The sequence below is a fragment of the Cervus elaphus genome, chromosome 20, assembly GCF_910594005.1.
Source record: "Cervus elaphus chromosome 20, mCerEla1.1, whole genome shotgun sequence".
NCBI lineage: Eukaryota > Metazoa > Chordata > Mammalia > Artiodactyla > Cervidae > Cervus > Cervus elaphus.
Window position 1 is genome coordinate 94,786,790 of NC_057834.1, and position 21,128 is coordinate 94,807,917.

The 21,128-nt window shown below is 35.0% G+C and overlaps 1 protein-coding gene across 1 annotated transcript in view; it reads left to right on the forward strand.

Annotated features, from left to right (window-relative positions):
- NEGR1 (neuronal growth regulator 1) overlaps nucleotides 1–21,128 on the forward strand; it is a 963,216-nt gene that overhangs the window by 625,859 nt on the left and 316,229 nt on the right. The window contains exon 4 of the mRNA XM_043877871.1: nucleotides 14,983–15,114. Coding sequence (XP_043733806.1) covers nucleotides 14,983–15,114 — 132 coding nt within the window. The remainder of the gene's footprint in view (nucleotides 1–14,982; nucleotides 15,115–21,128) is intronic.

Sequence of the window (21,128 nt, forward strand, 5' to 3'; positions counted from 1 at the left end):
GTCCATGGCATTTTCCCGGCAAGAATACTGAGTGGGTTGCCACTTCCTCCTTCAGGGGATCTTCCTGACCCAGGGATTGAACCTGAATCTCTTGCATTGGCAGGCAGATTCTTTACCACTCAGCCAAATAGGAAGTCTGTAAGTTTTGGGTAGAAGAAAAAAATTAAGTTATGAGTTCACACAATAGAATACTTACCTCTTAAATACAAACACCATAGGCATTAAATGATGTGTCATAATTTTAATCTTATTTTTATTAATATTTTTATCAATAAAAAATTGTTTTAATTTTATTGCAATTTTGCACAGGACTTTATGCATTTTCTCTTAGTCAATGCTCATAATGACTCTATGAAATACTTATTGTCTTCTTCGTTTATCTAGGGAAACTGACCCAAGAGAGGTTAAAACCATTACTCAAGATCAAATGAAACCCAGTAAATCTACTCTGAAGTCCACATTGTATTTTTACCTATTATTGTTATATAATCTTTCTTTTTTTCTAACAAGGACATCCATATGAACATATTTATTTATTTTTTCCTATAATTATTATTAAGTATAGTGGATTTATAGTGTTGTGTTAGTTTTTGATGCACAGGAAAGTGGTTCAGTCATGCATATATATGTATATATCATTTTTCATATTCTTTTCCTTTATGGTTTGTTATATTGAATATAGTTCCTCATGCTATAAAGTAGGACCTTGTTGTTTACCTGTTTTTATATAGTAGTGTTTAACTACTAATCCCAAACTCCCATTATGTCCTTTCCACATCCTCTTTCCATTTTGATAACCATAAATTCGTTATCTATGTCTGTGAGTCTCTTTCTCTTTCATAAATCAGTTAATTTGTGTCATATTTTAGAGTCCACATAGAAGTAATATCATATGATATTTCTCTTTCTTTGCCTGACTTCAGTTTGTATGATAATCTCTAGATCCATCCATCTCACTGCAAATGGCATTATTTCATTCTTTTTGTGGCTGAGTAGCCATTTGTATATACCATATCTTCTTCACCCATTCATTTGTCAATGGACATTTAGATTACTTCCATGTTTGACTTTTCTAAGTAGTACTGCTATGAACAACAGAGTGCATATATCTTTTTGAATTAGAATGTTCTCCAAATATATGCTCAGGAGTAAGATTACTGGGTCATAGTAATTCTATATTTTAGTTTTCTGAAGAACTTCTACACTGTTGTCCATAGTGCCTATACCAACTTACATTCCCACCAACACAGTAGGAGGGTTCCTTTTTCTCCACATTCTCTTCAGCTTTTGTTACTTGTAGACTTTTTAATGATGGCCAATCCAGACCTAGGTAAGGTGGTAGCTCATTATAATTTTGATTCATTTCAGTACACTCACTCAGTCATGTCCGACTCTTTGCGACCCCATGGACTGCATCACGCCAGGCCTCCCTGTCCATCACCAATTCCTAGAGTTTACTCAAATTCATGTCCATTGAATCAGTGAGTCCATCCAATCATCTCATCCTCTGTTGACCCTTTCTCCTCCCACCTTCAATCTTTCCCAGCATCAGAGTCTTTTCAAATGAGTCAGTTCTTTGCATCAGGTGGCCAAAGTTTTGGAATTTCAGCTTCAGCATCAGTCCTTCCAGTGAATATTCAGAACTGATTTCCTTTAGGATGGATTGATTGGATCTCCTTGCAGTCCAAGGGACTCTCAAGAGTCTTCTCCAACACCACAGTTCAAAAGCATCAATTCTTCAGTGCTCAGCTTTCTTTATAGTCCAACTCCCACATCCATGCATGACGACTGGAAAAATCGTAGCTTTGACTATACAGGCCTTTGTTGGCAAAGTAATGTCTCTGATTTTTAATATGCTATCTAGGTCTGTCATAAATTTTCTTCCAAGGTGCAAGCATCTTTTAATTACATGGCTGTAGTCACCATCTGCAGTGATTTTGGAGCCCAGGAAAATAAATTCTGTCACTGCTCCCACCTTTTCCCCATCTATTTGCCATGAAATAATGGGACCAGATGATCTACGTTTTAAGCCAACTTTTTAACTCTCCTTTCACTTTCAATCAAGAAGTTCTTTAGTTCTTCTTCACTTTCTGCAATAAGGGTGGTGTCATCTGCATATATGAGGTTATTGATATTTTTCCTGGTGATCTTGATTCCAGCTTGTGCTTCTCCAAGCCCAGCATTTCTCATGATGTACTCTGCATATAAGTTAAATAAGCAGGGTGACAATATACAGCCTTGATGTACTCCTTTCCCTATTTAGAACCAATGTGTTGTTCCATGTCCAGTTCTAACTGTTTCTTCCTGACCTGCATACAGATTTCTCAGGAGGCAGGTCAGGTGGTATGGTATTCCCATCTCTTTAAGAATTTTAAACAGTTTGTTGTGATCCACACAGTCAAAGGCTTTGGCATAGTCAATAAAACAAAAATAGGCATTTTTCTGGAACTCTCTTGCTTTTTCGATGATCCAACAGATGTTGGCAATTTGATCTCTGGTTCCTCTGCCTTTTCTAAATCCAGCTTGAATATTTGGAAGTTCATGGTTCACATATTGTTGAAGCCTGGCTTGGAGAATTTTGAGCATTACTTTACTAGTGTGTGAGATGAGTGCAATTGTGCGGTAGTTTGAGCATTCTTTGGCATTGCCTTTCTTTGGGATTGGAATGAACACTGATCTTTTCCAGTCCTGTGGCCACTGTTGAGTTTTCCAAATTTGCTGGCATATTGAGTGCAGCACTTTCACAGCATCATCTTTTAAGATTTGAAATAGTTCAACTGGAATTTCATCATCTCCACTAGCTTTGTTCATAGTGATGCTTCCTAAGGCCCACTTGACTTCACATTCTAGGATGTCTGTCTCTAGGTGAGTGATCATACCATCATGATTATTTGTGTTGTGAAGATATTTTTTGTAAAGTTCTTCTCTGTATTCTTGCCACCTCTTCTTAATATCTTCTGCTTTTATTAGGTCCATACCATTCCTGTCCTTTATTGAGCCCATCTTTGTATGATATGTTCCCTTGGTATCTCTAATTTTCTTGAAGAGATCTCTAGTCTTTCTCATTCTATTGTTTTCCTCCATGTCCTTGCACTGATCACTGAGGAAGGCTTTCTTATCTCTCCTTGCTATTCTTTGGAACTCTGTATTCAAATGGGTTTATCTTTCCTTCTTTCCTTATACTTTTCTTTTTTCTTCTTTTCACAGCTATTTGTAAGGCCTTCTCAGACAGCAATTTTGCTTTTTTACATTTCTCTTTCTTGGGGATGGTCTTGATCCCTGCCTCCTGTACAGTGTCATAAACCTCTGTCCATAGTTCTTCAGGCACTCTGTCTATAAGACCTAATCCCTTGAATCTATTTGTCACTTCCACTGTATAATCGTAAGGAATTTGATGTAAGTCATACCTGAATGGTCCCTACTTTCTTCAATTTATGTCTGAATTTGGCAATAAGGATTTCATGATCTGAGCCACAGTCAGCCCCTGATCTTTTTGCTGACTGTATAGAGCTTCTCCATCTTTGACTGCAAAGAACATAGTCAATCTGATTTCGGTATTGACCATCTGGTGATGTCCTGTGTAGAGTCTTCTCTTTTGATTAGCATTTCTCTAATATTTGGCAATGTTGAGCATCTTTTCAAGTGCCTATTGGTCATTAGTGTTTCCTTTAGAAATGTCTGTTTAAGTCTTCTGTCCATGGTTCAGTTGGATTGTTTGTTTTGTTGCTGAATTGTATGAGCTGTTTGTAGACTTTGGAAATTAAGCCCTTCTTGGTTGCTTCATTTGCAAATATTTTCTCACATTTTGTAAGCTGTCTTTTCATTTGGTTTATGATTCCCTTTGCTGTACAAAAGCTTATAATTCTGATTTAGGCCCTTTTCTTTATTTTCGCTTTAATTTCTGTTGCCTTGGAAGACTGACTTAAGAAAACCTTGGTGGAATCTATGTCAGACAATCTCTATGTCAGAGAATGTTTGCCTATATTCTCTTCTAGGAATTTTTTCGTGTCATGTCTTATATTTAATCTTTAAGCCATTTGGAGTTAGTTAATTTTTTTGTGTGTCGTGAGGGTGTGTTCTAGCTTGACTGACGTACATGTAGATGTCCAGCTTTCCCAAAACCACTTACTGAAGAGAATGTCTTTTCTCCATTGTTATGTTCTTGTAGCCTTTGTCAAAGATTAATTGACTGTAGGTGTGTGAGTTTATTTCTGGGCTCTCTATTCTGTTCCATTGATCCATATGTCTTTTTATACTAATACCATGCAGTTTTGATTACTGCAGGTTTATAGTATTGATACAAACACATTTAGAATTAACTATTGTCATATGTCTATTTCCTCAAGATGCTAAATGACTTTTAAAAGCCTCAACATGATTAATTATTTGAAAGTTATCTGATGACCTCAAGATGGTGTCATAATTATTGCAACATTCCTGTTAGGCACCATGCTGCTTTTTTTTCTGTCTGCTCAGCAAATATTTTTGCTTGTAACAAAGTAAGATCCAAAGGTTCTATAGTAATATCCATTATAAAACCATCTAATTTATTTATTTTAATACAGTTATGCTTATTTATGTGTAATACAGCTTTTTTCAAAAATCGTCACCTTTATATTCTTATTTGTGATGTTCACATATTATTACTTAATGATCCTCAAAACATGCTAGGTATAGAGAAATCAAAAATATAGTTTCCTTTATCTTGGTTTTAAATTATGTAGTGGCCTATAAAAAAGAAGGAAGAGGGGAAAAAACAATGTATACAATCATGTATCATAATATCAAAGCAAATTCCAATGTCAAAAGTAAGAGCGTTTCCTGGTACTAAGATACACAGTGAATTTCTCCCATGGGTCTTCAGTAAGTGGACACATCAGTTACAGCAGTAGGACCTCAGTAACTTTTCTGATAAAACTATAATGAAAAATTTCATATGGTCATTCTTATAATGGCCTTCAAAGACTGGTATGATAACACTAAAGCAAAGTTTGAGAAAGGAAATTTTAATAGAAACTGTAATAAAATAATGAAAGGGGACAGTCTTCTAATATGCTGGCTTTTTCTGAAAAGAAGAAAAAATTAAACATCTGAAGAAATAAATGAATTCCCTTCAAGTAATCCCTTATGAATGTTATTTCTCTATGTGAACTTGTGATAATAGAAATCAAACTTCCATTCTCTAGCCAGACCCTGGAGTACAGAGTGTATTATTCACAAAGGGCCTTAGGTCACAAAGCTAATGTAATAGGATGCTAAAAGAAACCTTCAGCTGAAATCCTAAGGCAACAGATAGCAGAGTGAGTTGTAATTCACATCACTGCTGCAGAACTTCTAAAATATGTTCACCGTGAACTGACGGATACTCCTAAAACTCCCCTTCCCTATAGGACTAAAAGGATTGGGAAAGAATATTTCAGTGTTTTCCTTAGAACTGAGCTGTGTTATAGGCCACATTCATCACCAACATTTGGCATTGTCTTTTTTACTTGGGTCATTTTATTGAGTATGTAACTGTATATTACATATCAATATGCTTTGTCTATTAATTTACACAAAGTAAATAACCACTCTCAGGTATCATAAAATTCTATGGGTTTTAACAAATACTTCTCACCACAGTCAAGATACAAAAAGTTAAAGCACTCTAAGAAATTCCTTCATGATGTTCTTCTATAGTCAACCAGCTTTTCCATCTCCAACCCCTGTCAAAAACTGATCTATTCTTCACATCTACAGTTATATGGAATATTATACAAATGAACTCATACATGTAGCCTTTTGGGTCTATTTTCTTTCATTTAGTAAAATGTATTTGAGATTAATCCATGTTTTATATATATATATATATATATATATATATATATGCAATAACATCTGTCAGTAAAATTATTTTTATAATTTTGTTGACAGATGTTATTGCATTATAGGGATGTACCACAATTTGTTTCTTCATTCACTATTTGAAGGACCATTGGGTTGTTTCATTTTTAGTAAATGCCGATAAAGTCAACATAAACATTGTATACAGGTTTCTGTGTAAATGTAAATGTAAATTTCTCTAGGAGTAAAATTGAATTGTTAGGTAACATGGTAAATGCATGCTTAATTTTATAAGAAACTGACAAACTTTCAAAGGGACTGTGTCATTTCACATTCTTCCAGTAATATAGATGAGCTCCAAGTACTCTGCTTTCTACCAGCACTAATTAGTGTTGTTTGGTGTGTGTGTTTGTGTGTGTATGTGTTTCCCATCTTAATACATATACAATGGAATCTCATTTTGGTTTTGATTTTCCTAACTTTCATAATGATTAATGATGTTTATTGGAACTTCCCTGGTGGTTCAGTGGTAAAGAATCTGCCTGCGACAGAGGAGAAGTAGGTGATGCAGGTTCAGTCTCTGAGTCGGGGATATCCCCTGGAGGAGGGCATGGCAACCCTCTCTAGTTCTTGCCAGGAAAGTCCCATGGACAGAAGAGCCTGGTGGGCTACAGTCCATGGGGTCAAAAAGAGTTGGACATGACTGAAACGACTGAGCACTGATGTTTATCACCTTTTGACATATCTATTTAATAATTGATTTTCTTTAAAAAAAAAAGACATCTATTTAAATCTTTTGTTCATTTCTTTATTAAGTTGTATATTTTTATTAAGCTTTGAGAGTTCCTTATGTATGCTTGATATAAGTCCTTTGTCCAATATGATTCAGAAAGTTTTATCCTGTTATATGGCTTGACTTTCTATTTAATTAATGGTATGTTTTATAAAGCAAAGTTTTGTTTAATTTTAATGAAATCCAATTTATCCATATCTTCTTATATATCTTGTGCTTTAGGTGTCATATCTAAGAAACTTCAGCCCAAAACATATTTTTTCTCTTGTTTTCTCCTAGAATATTTATAACTTTATGACTCACATTAAAGTCAATGATGATTGTTGACTTAATTTATATATAAGATATGAGCTTCAGGTCAGAGTGGACAACTTTGCCTTGACCCTCATTTTAGGGGGAAAACATTAACATTTACATCATTAAGTATGAGGTTAGATGTAAGGTTTTCACAGTAGTTTTTGTCACGTTGAGAAGTTTCCTTCATTTCTCAGTTTTCTGAAACATTATCTTGAATGAATGTTGAATGTTTTCAATGATTTACCTGCATTTAGAGTTAATGTAGATTGTTGTTGTTCTTGATAAAGCAAATTAGATTGTTTGACATTTCAGTTGTATCACCACCCTTTCAATTCTGGGATAAACCATACTTGATAATGGTATAATATTATTTTTATATGTCACTGGGTTTGTTTACTAAGATTTTGTTAAAAGATTTTTGTGCTTACATTTATGTTTTTTTCTCTTTTGTTGTCATTAATTTTGATACTGAGGTAATGTAAGCCTTACAAAATGATGTGGGGAATTCTCCTTCTCCTCCATTTTCAGAAAGACTTTGAATAAATCTGGCAGTATTTCTCTTTAAATTTTTACTAAACATGATTCTGGAGTTTTCTATGTGGAAACTTTTAAGTTATAAATTGAATATCTTAGGCCTCCCCTGGTGGCTCAGCTGGTAAAAACTCTGCCTGTGATGAGGGAGACCTGGGTTCAATCCCTAGGTTGGGAAGATCCCCTGGAAAAGGGAATGGCCTGGAGAAGTCCATGGACTGTATAGCCCATGGGGTCACAAAGAGTCAGACATGACTGAGTGACTTTCACTTTTAATTTATTATAATTGAATATATATTGAATATTGAGATTTTCTATTTCTTCTAAGTCAGTTTTGAGATTTGTGTCTTTCCAGCAATTTTTCCATATAATCTAAATTCTTGAGTTAAATGTTAGGGAGCTTTTCTTCATATTTGTTTAGTAGCTATTCAGTTTTTCTTATGACTATAGCAATATCCTCTCTTTCACCTCTGATATTGATAATTTGTGTTATCTTTCTATTTTTTATCAGCCTGGCCAAGCTTTTTCCACTTCAGTGATCTTTTAAAAGACTGACTTTTGGTTTCATTGATTTTCTCTATTGACTGTCTGTTTTTAATTTTACTGATTTCTGCTTTTTATTATTTCCACAAGTCTATTTAATTTAGGTTTCATTTGTTCTTCTAGCTTCTTCAGATCGAAGCTTACAGGACTGATACTAGAATTTTATTCATTTTTGTGGTCTTCCACTGTCTTCTGCCTTATGAACTTCAGACAAGTGCAGCAAATATTTATTTCTGTTTCTTGACATGTAATGTTTATTTTGTCTCTGGATGCTTTTTAAATTTTCTCTTTCTCTTTGGTTTTCAGCAAGTTAATTATATTGTGCTTTTGAGTGAAATTTATTTGTGTTTATCCTGATTGGAGATTATTAACTTCATTTATCTGAAGTTTTATTGTATGTGTCAAATTTGGAAAAAAAAATACCCCTTTTATTTCTTCAAATATTTTTTCTATCCCCTTTAGGGGGCTCAGTTATCCACATATGAGAGAAATTTATATTTTCCATATATCACTGAGGCTCTGTTGGTTTAAAGATTTGTTTGGTTATCTGTACTCTTTTCTCCATCTGCTTCAGTTTAGATAAATACCTCAAAATGCTTGGATAAATACTTTAAAGTTTAATAAAGTTTTTTCTCAGTATCTAGACTTCCAATTAATTTCAATCAATATTTCATTTGAGATATTTTGTATTCCTATGTTAATAATTTTAATTTTTACTATTTCCCATTCCTTTTTTCATTATAGTTCTGCAGAGTGCTAATATGTATATATAATATTATAATATTACATATTAGTAGTTTGTGCATATATATGTATGTATATGTATATATATATATATTTCCTATGATGTATCAGTGTTTTAAACACTTTACTTGCATTAACCCTCTTAATCCTCACAACAACCATACCTATGAGGCAGTTTCTATTATTATCCTCGCACATCATATTGGAGTAAACTATTGATCAAATACCTTGTATCAGGTCATAGAGCTTGTAAATGACAGAGCTGACATTTGAAGCCATATAGACTAGTTCTAGAACCCACATCCCTAACCACTCAATATGGTAAAATGCATAGAGGAGATACTTGCACAAATATGCTGGTAGACAAGGATGACAGAAAATGATTACAATCATAAATGTAAGTGAAGCATTCAAAGAGTGTTTTCAAATTCAGTTGCAGAGTAGTAATAAATGGCTGTGAGACCCTAAAAAATAATATTCCTGCAGGGCAGCCTTGAACAATGGGTTGACTGTTTCTGAGCAAGAGTTTTGGGAAATGACTGAAATGACTCTGCAAAGCACTATGCAGTCAATGGCACATCTGAGTGTCTGCATTCAGAGATAAGTAACTGAGACATAGGGGCTACTAGGAGAGGTTTGAAAATTTATTTAGGAGGTAAAATTGACAGGACACAGTGACTGATGGCTTATGAACTAAGACAAAAGGTGCTGTCAAAGTTAATGCCAAGATTTGTGGCTTGAGCAACTGGATGATAATCAGATCACTCACTGAGACTTGGAACTCAGGGGGAGTTTCAAGTATGGCAGGAAACATAAGTTTAGTTTTGGTGGTTTGATTCTGAGATGCGAGACATCTTTGATATGAGACATCCTAAGGGACATGTCCAGCTGAATAACTGTGCCCAAGATTCAGGATACAGATATAAATTAAATATATCAGTCAGATACTAATCAGTATGTAGATAATAATGAAATGAAAATTAATAAACAAGATCCCTTGAATTTTGAAAAATGTGCTGAATGAGGAAAAAAGGAGGTCATAGGACAGAAGCAATATTTGGGAGATTTGAAGGATTTTGAAAAAGTGAAAAAGTTAGAGAGACGAGAGGAAAATCAGTGAAGGATAATGTGCTAGAAGGGCTTCCCAGGTGGCCTGAGTGGTAAAGAACCTACGTGCCAATGCAGCAGACATAAGAGACAGGGGTTTGATCCCTGGGTGCAGAAGATCCCCTGGAGGAGGGCATGGGAACCCACTCCAGTATTCTTCTCTGGAGAATCCCATGGACAGAGAAGCCTGGCAGGATATAGCACATAGGGCAGCAAAGAACTGGATACCACTAAAGAATCGAACTGAGCACACACACAGTGTACTAGAAATGAAGGGACCCTCATGTGAAGAGTTGACTCACTGGAAAAGACCCTGATGCTGGGAGGGATCGGGGGCAGGAGGAGAAGGGGACCACAGAGGATGAGATGGATGGATGGCATCACCTACTCGATGGACATGAGTTTGAGTAAACTCCGAGAGTTGGTGATACACAGGGAGGCCTGGCGTGCTGCGGTTCATGGGGTCACAAAGAGTGGGACACGACTGAGCGACTGAACTGAACTGAACTGAACTGAAAGAATCGAACGGAGCACACACACAGTGTTCTAGAAATGAAGGGAAAAGAGAGTTATTTTTTCAAATGTTTTTTGCAAACATATTAGCACTTTGTAGAAATATGATGTTGTTACTAATAATTTTCACATGCTTTTCCGAATCATATAGCCAAATCTAGATATCATTTAGTGGCCAATATAGAACACTTTCTGGCCAGATTCTTATCAGAAATCAGTATGAGAGTGAAATTATAAAGCATAGCTGCATCCTATTTTTCAGCTTTCCCTTTGAAGAGGGTAGCAATAGTGGCATGACTGAAAGCTTGTGGAATTTCTTCAGTTCTCTATTTTCTGGAGAAGCGTCTACACATGTCTAGAAGACATTAAACACAAAAGAAAACTATTGTTTAGATTACAGGCAATACTTAGCTTTTTTTCTTCAATAGTGTATTTAAAGTTTTTGTTAGACTTTATAATTTTAAAAAAGGATCTATGATAGCTACACAGTCTGTTCTCACCACCGCCATCACTGTCCTGTCAAGAAGTCAGTAAAAATGATAACTCTTTAAAGTTCGTTCCCTTCCTCTCAACCAAAAGAAAACTGACAACTTCTTTGAATATGGGCATTTACTTTAGATTCTTTGTGCACTACCTTTATAGGACTTTATTAATTCTTTCATCAATATATGCATTTACTTATTCAATAAATATTTACCAAGTGTATACTGTTTCAAGTACTATGCTAGAGCTAGGAAAACAGAGATAACAAAACAGGAATTGTTGTTTGCACTCATGATGAATGGTAAAACCCATAAGCAGAAGAAGTCAAAATAGTTTATATCTCACTAATATTTATAATTAGTACCCTAAGAAATAAAAATACTCCACCATTTTTAATACATCTTCAGATTTATAATGAGTACCCTAGGATAGTACGTCAACATCATAAACATTGTGAAATCTTGGCAGTGGTAAGGATTCCAAGTCACTATATCCCTTCGGCCTTGGTCTTTCCCCTCCATTTGTGGGAAAAATTGAGTTAGATTGCATGAACTGAAATGTTAATCTTTGCATTTCAGTGTACTATGCCAAATTCTCTCACCTTGCTAGGAGAGTGATGGAAACACAGGGAAACCCTGACAAGTATCTAAGGACAAGTTTGAGTCTAAAACTAAGGTAAAGAATTATGACTCAGGAAAACTGAGGATAACAAAAGCCAAGGAGACAACCAAGCAAATTATTGACAACCAGTATACTCCAGGGTATAAATTCTAGGCAAAACAACTCCCAGTTTCAAATCTGGAATTCAAGCATGGCTCGATTAGACTGAGAAAAGAGCAAGATGAGTTCAAGATAGAAACAGAGAATACTTAGAGCACACCTTTGCGAAGAGCTGACGCATAGTAAATGGAATTAAGGGTATGGATAAAGTCTCAGGAATCTAGTGAGGAAAATTATGATGTTGGCCATACATTTATGCTTCTTTTTATAGTGTCATCTTATCGATAGCTAGTATTGGCAGTGTCACCCATTCACTGGCTCTATAGGGATTGATTTATGCAATGCATACATATCTTTTGATAATTCTGGTAGTTGTAAATACATTGTTCCCTGATGAGGTTGGAGAAGGAACCTTGACTCTAGATGCATAGATTATACAGTGAACTCTACGAACAAATATTCAATAGCTGTAAATGGTGTTCTCTATAGAGTTGAATGAGGTAGTGGTTTTGATATTGGTGAAATTTTATCACACAATTTCTTTAGTTGCTGTCAATCTTTCAAAATATGCCATTTAACCATTTAGGAGAGAAAAAAATAGTTCTTTTTATATTTCTGAAACCTATTTTTCCCTTTTTTATGATATTTTATTCCTCATAGGCATACAAATCTAATGTATTTCTTTAAACAATAGCATACACTAATACACATCATATTTAATGATTTATTTATCAAAAACATGCATTTTAGGGGTAACACTTCTGAAAATTTTATCAGTACACAAAATGGAAATATGCATGTAACATTTTCAGATACGCATTTCTTGTTGTTTTTTTGGCCACACTACACAGCTAGTGGGATCTTATTTCCCTATCCAGGGATGGGATGTATGCCCCTACAGTGGAAAGGTGGAGTTGGAATACTAACCACGGGACCACCAGGGAATTTCCCATGTAACATTTTTTTGAACAGTATTCATTACTAAAAAGCTATATCATTATTATGATGTATATGTATCTATGTATATAATATACATTATATACTCTATAATATACTATAAAATCACATTATAACACAAATTGACTAATTTTATGCTGTTCTACACAATTATAGTTTGTTGCACCTTTCTATTTCTTTGGTCCTATGAAGTTTTCTGTCTCATTCCCAGTCATTTAAAAAAAAATTAATATATTTATTATTTGATTGAAGGATGATTGCTTTACAGAATTGTGCTGGTTTATGTCTAACATTGGAGAAGGAAATGGCATCCCACTCCAGTGTTCTTGCCTGGAGAATCCCAGGGATGGCCGAGCCTGGTGGGCCGCCGTCTATGGGGTCGCACAGAGCCGGACACGACTGAAGTGGCTTAGCAGCAGCAGCAGCATGTCTAACTTTACCATGAATCAGCCTTAGGTATACAGATGTCCCCTCCCTCTTAAACCACCCTCTCATCTCCCTTTCCATCCCACTCCTATTGAAAATAGGTTTAACCCTTATAAAGTTTGCTTTTACCAGTTTTCACAATATTTTACCTTTTCACTTGTGATTGGCTTCATTTTATACTGCCCAATGAGATTATTTAATTCCGATATAGGATATCAACTTTCGCCATACTTTAATTTCTGTTTAATATCCCCATTCATAATTTGTTATATTTTAAAGTTCTTAGATGTGAATAAAGATTGTGTCCTCTCTATATTGCAATAGTTTTTACAGACACATTTAAGCCTAGATTATCTTCATTGTATAGGTGAAAAATAAGAGAAACAGAAGGAAACAATAGAAAATCAATATTACATTAGTGAATTGGAGTCAGATAAAGGAACTAGGTTGAGCAAAGAAATTATTATAAAATCAGATTTTAAACATGTGAATTTGAAGACAATTGCTTCTTTTATAAGCTCTCCTCTGTATACCTGCAATAGCTTATTAACTGACTGTCATCTCAGAAGTATAACTGTCCTCTACCTACAAGTTGTGATTGGCCAGATAAACAGAGAAATGACTTAATCATATATTCTAAACACTGCAGATTTCAATTAGCAAAGTCACAGTTACCTAGAAGGCAACAGTGCAGCAACTGGTGGATGAGGGAACCTACAGGGGAAAAAAAAATTAAATGATATAAATATTATATTTGAAGTTCCTCCTCCTGAAAATAGCATAGGCCCATTCTTCCCCTGTTGTGTCTCTAATAATCAGGAGCCTTCCTGCCTGGTGATTCTTTACTTTCAAAGTAATAAATAAAAATTCTGTTATTTCAGAAAGGAGCCTTTTTTTCTCCCCAAATCCCACTCATTTGGGAATATTCTTTCACCTGTGATTATGGTTCTATATTTTTAATCTGTCATTTTTAGTCAAATAAAATGTTTTCCCTGGAATATTGTAAAAGAAAAATGATTCAGTGTGGGAACTTCCCTGGAGGTGCAGTGGGTAAGTCTCCATGCTCCCAAGGCAGGGTACCAAGATTCCATCCCTGGTCAGGAAACTAGATCCCCACATGCTAAAGCTAAGCCCTGGCACACCCAACAAATAAATATATTTTTTAAGAAAATTCAGTTTGTATTATAGCCACTTAACTCAGTTTGAGATTTGTAGTGTTTTTTGTTTTTTTTTTTTAGATTTATTAGGTGGTTTATAGGGCTTCCCAGATGCCGCTGGTGGTAAAGAACCCACCTGCCAAAGCAGGAGACATGAGGGTTCAGTCCCTGGGTCGGGGAGATCCCCTAGAGGACAGCATGGCAACCAGCTCCAGTATTCTTGCCTGGAGAATCCCATGGACAGAGGAGCCTTCAGTCCATAGGGTTGCAAAGAGTCAGAATTGGACACAACTGAAGCAACTTAGCATGCACGCACTAGTGGGTTATATATAGTGTACCTTCCTTTGAAACCTTAATAAGTATGAACACTGAAATATGGCAATGTTTTAATACACCTCCATACTTTATTAAGCCATCTAGCTTGAAACCTTGTGAATGAGTGTGAGATTTCCCCAAAAGAAAAGTAACATTTAGTTAGGTTAGATGTCAAGTTGCTAGCTTACACTATATAAAAGTCAATATGTACCAAGTCATATTACTGAATTTCATCTACACTGCTAGGAGGTTGTTGAACTCAATTACAGAAATGTGCAGAGCTTGATTTGATGTGTGAGGAGGTTAGGAGACCACAATCAATTAAAAAGAACACATGTATATCCTGTTCTGGGGAAACAGTTGTTTTAGTATCCCTTGTTCAGTTTCTGCTTTTTTCTCTGACTTTACCTCTGAACATAAGAGAACAAAAGGTTTAATAATTCCCCAGTTTCATTTGGAATTATTTTGTCAGCAATATCTAATAGGAAGACTTGTGATTGTTGTTTTATTTGAATGAAGCCTCAGGCAGCTACAATTAAACACGCTGTACTTTTTTAAATTTTTCTCATGTAGCGAAACCATTTGAAAACGGACAATATTTGGACATCTATGGAATTACAAGGGACCAGGCTGGAGAATATGAATGCAGTGCAGAAAATGATGTGTCATTCCCAGATGTGAAAAAAGTGAAAATTGTCGTAAACTGTAAGTCCCATCACCTTTTATTAAAAAATTTCAAAGGGAAGATTAAACACCTGGAAAATACTGTCTGAAGTTTATGTTGCTATTTTTTAAGAGGAAGTCTATTGATAAATAGAACCTATTGGCAGTGCAAATGTTTGCCTGTTAGAATATTGATTGAATTGTTTTAGTAACATTAATTGCCCCAAGTAATCCTACAATAATTCAATTTAAAGTGTAGATGGCAATGTTTTCAATATCATCCCAATCCTGAACTGTGGTATCCTTATTTCTGAAGCATCCTAGACTCATGGGGTTGTCTTCATTCTCCTGGGTCTCACTTGGAATGTATTCTGACTAAATTTAAGTGTGGAATTCCAGAAGCGTGCTGTTTTATGCTTAAAGAGAAAAACTGTTACTATGATGCTCCTATCATTTGAGTATTTAATTCTATTTGGCTTGGGCAATATTGAGAAAATGAAAAGAAATAATTTTTATATTAACATCATTATTAGGAAGTTAGAATATTAAGTGATACTTGCAGAACAATCAATGTCATTATGCTACACCCTTTCTCTAAATGCATTTCAAAACACTGATGACAGACATTTTTTCACTAATAGCTTATTTCATATATTGTGATCTCAACAGTAGTGACTGCAATAGTTTTTACTTTTCAAAGATACTCCCTTAGTCTTTCTCTCAAAATTGTTCACATTGTTTGACTTATTCAAATTGAGTATTTGGGGGATAATAGTTTTTTACTAGAAGTGTTTTCAAGCTACAACTTCCAATTTTTTTCCTCACATTTATAAATCTTTCTCTATACAGCCAATGTTAATAATGAATACATAGATTTGTACCATAGATCAGAAGAAATTTTTCCAAATACATCCCCAGATGCTAACATTAAGCATTTTTCATATATTTAATCTCAATTTTATGGGTCAAAAAGAATCTATCAAAACACACTCAGTAGTTGAATATTGCCAGGGCAAATTATTGCCACCAACTAACATTTGTCAGTGGCTAAGCTATACATTTGGTATTGACTCATTGAAAAAGACCCTGATGCTGGGAAAGGTTGAATGCAAGAGAAGGGGATGACAGAGGATGAGATGGTTGGATAGCATCACCTACTCAATGGACATGAGTTTGAGCAAACTCTGGGAGACGGTGAGGGACAGAGAAGCCTGGCATGGAGTGGCAAACAGTTGGACATGACTGAGTGACTGAACAACAACTGGGCAAATGTGCGTAATGCCAGAAGGAGGCAGTTCCTAGAGCAGAGTTTCTTATATAATATTCTGAGACAAACTTCAGAAGAGTCACCCAAAAGGTTACTAGAAATGGAAAATCTGTGTCCTACCAGGCCTACTGAATCAAAATCTTTAGGGAATATGGCCTGGAAATATGCATTTATGATCAATTTCCATTGAATCTTAGGACTCTTGTTGCAGTGAGTTACTACTCACCATTCTGGAACTCTCTAAAATAAGAGTTAATAAATATCATTCACTCAAATAAAAATTTCTGATTATTTTATCACTAGCCATGCTTATCTGAATATGAGTCTACAGATTTTATTGTTGGGGGGAGTGAGAAAAAGAGGTGAAAAGTAAGACTGAAAGGAGGTAATACTTTTAGCAGTGAGTCCTAAGAAAAGAGGAAGCAGAGTCAGTCTGTCAAACGAGCAAGACACCCAGCCTGACAACTCTCAACTCCTAGAATTAGTGTATGTCTACAGTGAGGTCTCCCACGGGGATACAGTTGAAAACAAGCTACCAAATGGATCTACATGGGTCTGTACTCCATGTATAATCCACTTGTGTGTGTGTTCACACTTTTGTTTCTGTGCTTTTTACCTCTCTGACTTTAGTTCATTGTCACTTATTATTTAATTTGATTCTTGTTTGTTTTTGTTTTTTATGCTGGACAAGTTGGTACTTTAGACTGAAACAGTTCAGGTAAGGATGCAGAAATATGGAGAGAAATTGAATTGAGAGAAAGACCGACCAATGAGTTATCATCTGAAGGATTTCTGGGGAGAAAAGCATCCTTATATAAAGCAGGACAGAAATTAGGGAGACAGATGTCAAGAACTGTAAGGGATCTGCCAGTTTCACAAATGCTGACAGAAGACAGAGACAAAGGGCAATTTATTACTCACAGAAATAGCAATAGCCAGAGTATTGTCATTTTCTTACGTCCGTTCCCCAAGTCCCAATTACTGCAAGGTGATATGATGAAGGTTAAGAGAAATCTATACACACAGTAGGTTTATGTCATAGCTGAGGTATCCTTGGGCTTAGAAACTCAATTTTTTTCATATATAATGGCGGCAAGCAAACCAGCCTTTGCCACAGAGGGAGAAATTATCTTTATCATACTGGACCATAAACAAACCTGCCCTTTGCTTCATGGAGAGAACCACTTCTATCTTCCAAGACTATTCGCCATACAAACATTCTTGAAAAGATTGTCAGGAACAAAAGCTGTCAGGGCCTCTGCTCACAAGATGTGCAGAAATGCAGGAGACCCCTGGAAGATTGCCTTCCAACACAAAATGGGAGGAGGAAAGTTTGAAGCATAGCCTCGAGACATTCCATCAGTTCAAAAGGGTGCTTCAGTGGCTTTTGTAGGGTTTCAGACATCTAAAAACAGAAAAGAAAGCGTTGTTAACCAAGTTTAACTTGAGAAGGAAAATCAGAAGGAAAAAAGGGGAAAGTAAAAAAAAAAAAAGACTTAAGGATGTGTTTATTATAGCTGTAATACAGACTGTGTTTTATAAGAACTGATTTCAGTTGAAGTATAATCGTAAGTGGAAATATTGGTACCAACATAATATTAAAAAATATTAAGAAAATGAACTCAAAAATAGGACTTTTTACATAGATTTAAACATTCAATGTTTACTGTTGCTTCTCAAATTATACCTTTGATAGCTAACATTTTCTTAAATGTGCCATGAAGAACTGAATACTGACTGATCAGTTAAATTTACATCTCTTGAATAAATATTTTATGTATGTTTGGTCAGATTTCTGGTCATGCCCTAAGTTTTGCCTTAATTTGGAATAATTGTGTCACATGTATACCAGTGATATCTAGCCTTGTAGGTGTGTGAATGTAAGTGTGTATGTTTCTGGTTTTGAGGAAATTTGAAAAGTATTAATTTTGTGAATTCACCCCTTTCGAAGTCAGAAACTGAGCACCGTCCATGGATTTTACTGATTTCCCAAAGGAAATTAGCCAAAACCTACTGAACAAACTTCCGTTTGTCAAAGCCCAAAATTGAGCACAGTGCTCTGTAGCCAGCATGAAACTTTGTGTCCCCTGATAATCTAAAGATTCCCTGAAGATAGAATTATACCAGGTTCAAGGCAGCCCTCTTTTCATGGTTATTAATCAATATTGATTGTGCATATAAAATTGCAGTAGCTTTGTGAATAACTTGAAGAGAAACTTTGTCCCTGTTCCCAAATGAGGTTCAAGATGAAACGTAATAAATTTTCATAAGCTCCAGTACATTCAGTTATGCAGAAGTCACTTTGAGGAAGAGATTTATGTTCCCTGTAATTTAGAAATATGTAATATGTTAGTGTTTATGTAATACATCTGCCTCATTCATTACATATAGGCACATGTATATTTCTTATACCTACAGTAAATAATATTCACCACATACTTTGTACCCATAGCACTCTCCTGTGGATTTCTATTGATTAAACAACACTTTAATGAAATAATTAGTATATTTAACTTATTGTGTATAGATTGGACTAGTTTGTTGATCAAATAAGCACATTTATTTTGAGTTATTTACAGATATTTAAAGAATAAATTTATTTACTTACATATAAGTTCATTTTGAGTTATTTATTAAACTTGTAAGATTTTATACATAACTTTGTTTCTGGGTAGGAAGATTTTATAGATGATTATTCTCCTGTTTTTCTCTGTATATTCTTTTATCCATTTGTATATGAATATAGTATATTCATGACTTATACTATAGCTATAATAAATATATGAATATGTACATTTTTTATATTTGCTTATGTATGTATATACACACATCTACACACAATTGGATAAGAAATATATATGTACATACTTCTATGTCTTGGACTTCCCATGTGGCTCAGTGGTAAAGAATCCACCTGCCAATGCAGGAGATGTGGGTTCAATCCCTGGGTCGAGAACATACCCTGGAGAAGGAAATGGCAACCCACTCCAGTATTCTTGCCTGGGAAATCCCACAGACAGAGGGGAGTGGCGGGCTAGAGTCCATGGAATTGCAAAAAGTCAGATACAACTTAGTGACTAAACAACAACATATGTATTACATATGTAACTATGTAAAATATGTAACTATGTATGCATATTTCTCATCAAATTGAAAAAAAAAAACTCAAAAGAAATCATGACATTTATCATAAATAGACCTTAAGAGATACACATACACATAAGAAGAAAGAAAAAAATGTGAACCAGTCGATTAGCTAAGCCAAAGGAAGCTAGTGGATTCAATTTGGACAGATTCTCTGTTTTATCTGCATTTGCATCCCAACCCTGGAAGTGGCCTAGAGGATACTAGTTCCATAAGTTTATTGTTAATTAAAAGTGGAAAAATGAATATCCATAAAGCCCATGGATTCAATTAAATTTCGATAAACAGGAAATGAGAGACCAGGGTCTAAAAAATAGGTAAAGCTGATTCATGGAAGTCAAATCTAGAATCTGGAAAATGTAGATTATATCGTAGACTAATCAAGATCTCCATAGGGAAGCAGAATCGCAGATGTTAGACATCAGGAAATCCTGCAAAACCTAGCCCTTCAAAATGAATACTGCTGATAAAAAGGGCAGGGTTCTCTGATCTTGTGACAAGTTGTTTATTCTCCACTTTATTTGTATGTACTTTTCCAATTAAGAGTAACTCTTTTAGAGCTTCCCCAGTGACTCAGAGGTAAAGAATCTGCCTGTAATGCAGGAAACATGGGAGAGGCCTGTTTGACCCCTCAGTGGGGAAGATCCTCTGGAGGAGGAAATGGCAATCCACTCCAGTATTCTTGCTGGAAAAAATCCCATGGACAGAGGAGCCTGGCAGGCTCCATAGTGTTCCAAAGAGTCAAATATTACTGAGTGACTAAACACACACACACACTTTTAGAAATGCAGGCCTTATAGTCAGGTATAACTTATTTGAACCCTTGTTATATAATTTACTGAACTTTGAGATCTTGGGAAACCACTTTACCTTTCTGAGTCTCAATTTCCAATTCTGTAAATTGGGGCAATAATAGACAATTTTCAAGGTTTGGGTAAAAATTAAATGAGATGATACGATGTACATACAGCACCTATCACAGTGGCTGGCCTACTGTTAACAACTGAAAAAATATATCTCTCTCTTTACATAAATTTACTCTAGAATGTAAGCTCTGTGTCATAAGGGATTTTCCTTTCCTTTCTACAATGATAGGTTCCTGTCACATAGAGCAGCATCAGGTTTATAGGAGGCACTCAAAAAATAGTTGACAGGTGAACTCTTTTAAAGATTAGCATTAACAAAGTGCATTATTATATTAGACAATACAGGAAAGAGATATTAGGTTTGTTCCAAAATTATATATATTTTTCTCCTGGGACAATAAGACTAACTTTTTTCTGATACCATTTTTTTAACCAAAATTTTCCGAGGATTCAATAGATTGCCACTTATATAGCGCTTTCACCCAGAAAAAAAGCTTAATTTCATTTTTTACAGATAAGAAAATTGAAGTTCAATGAGATTAAAATTATTAATAGCATCCTGATTTTTAAGAAGAAAAAGACATGGATAAAAGAAGATGTTAATTAACCAGAAAAAATATAGAGTCAACTAGTGTAAGGTAAAAAGATATGTGGACATTATTTCAGTTTTCACTCATGTCAGTAAGATTTATATATTGATCATTGTATTTGGAATCAGAAATTATTTTGCACACATAATATCCAGTAAAATAGAATTCAGTAATTCTTCCTGTGGTCAA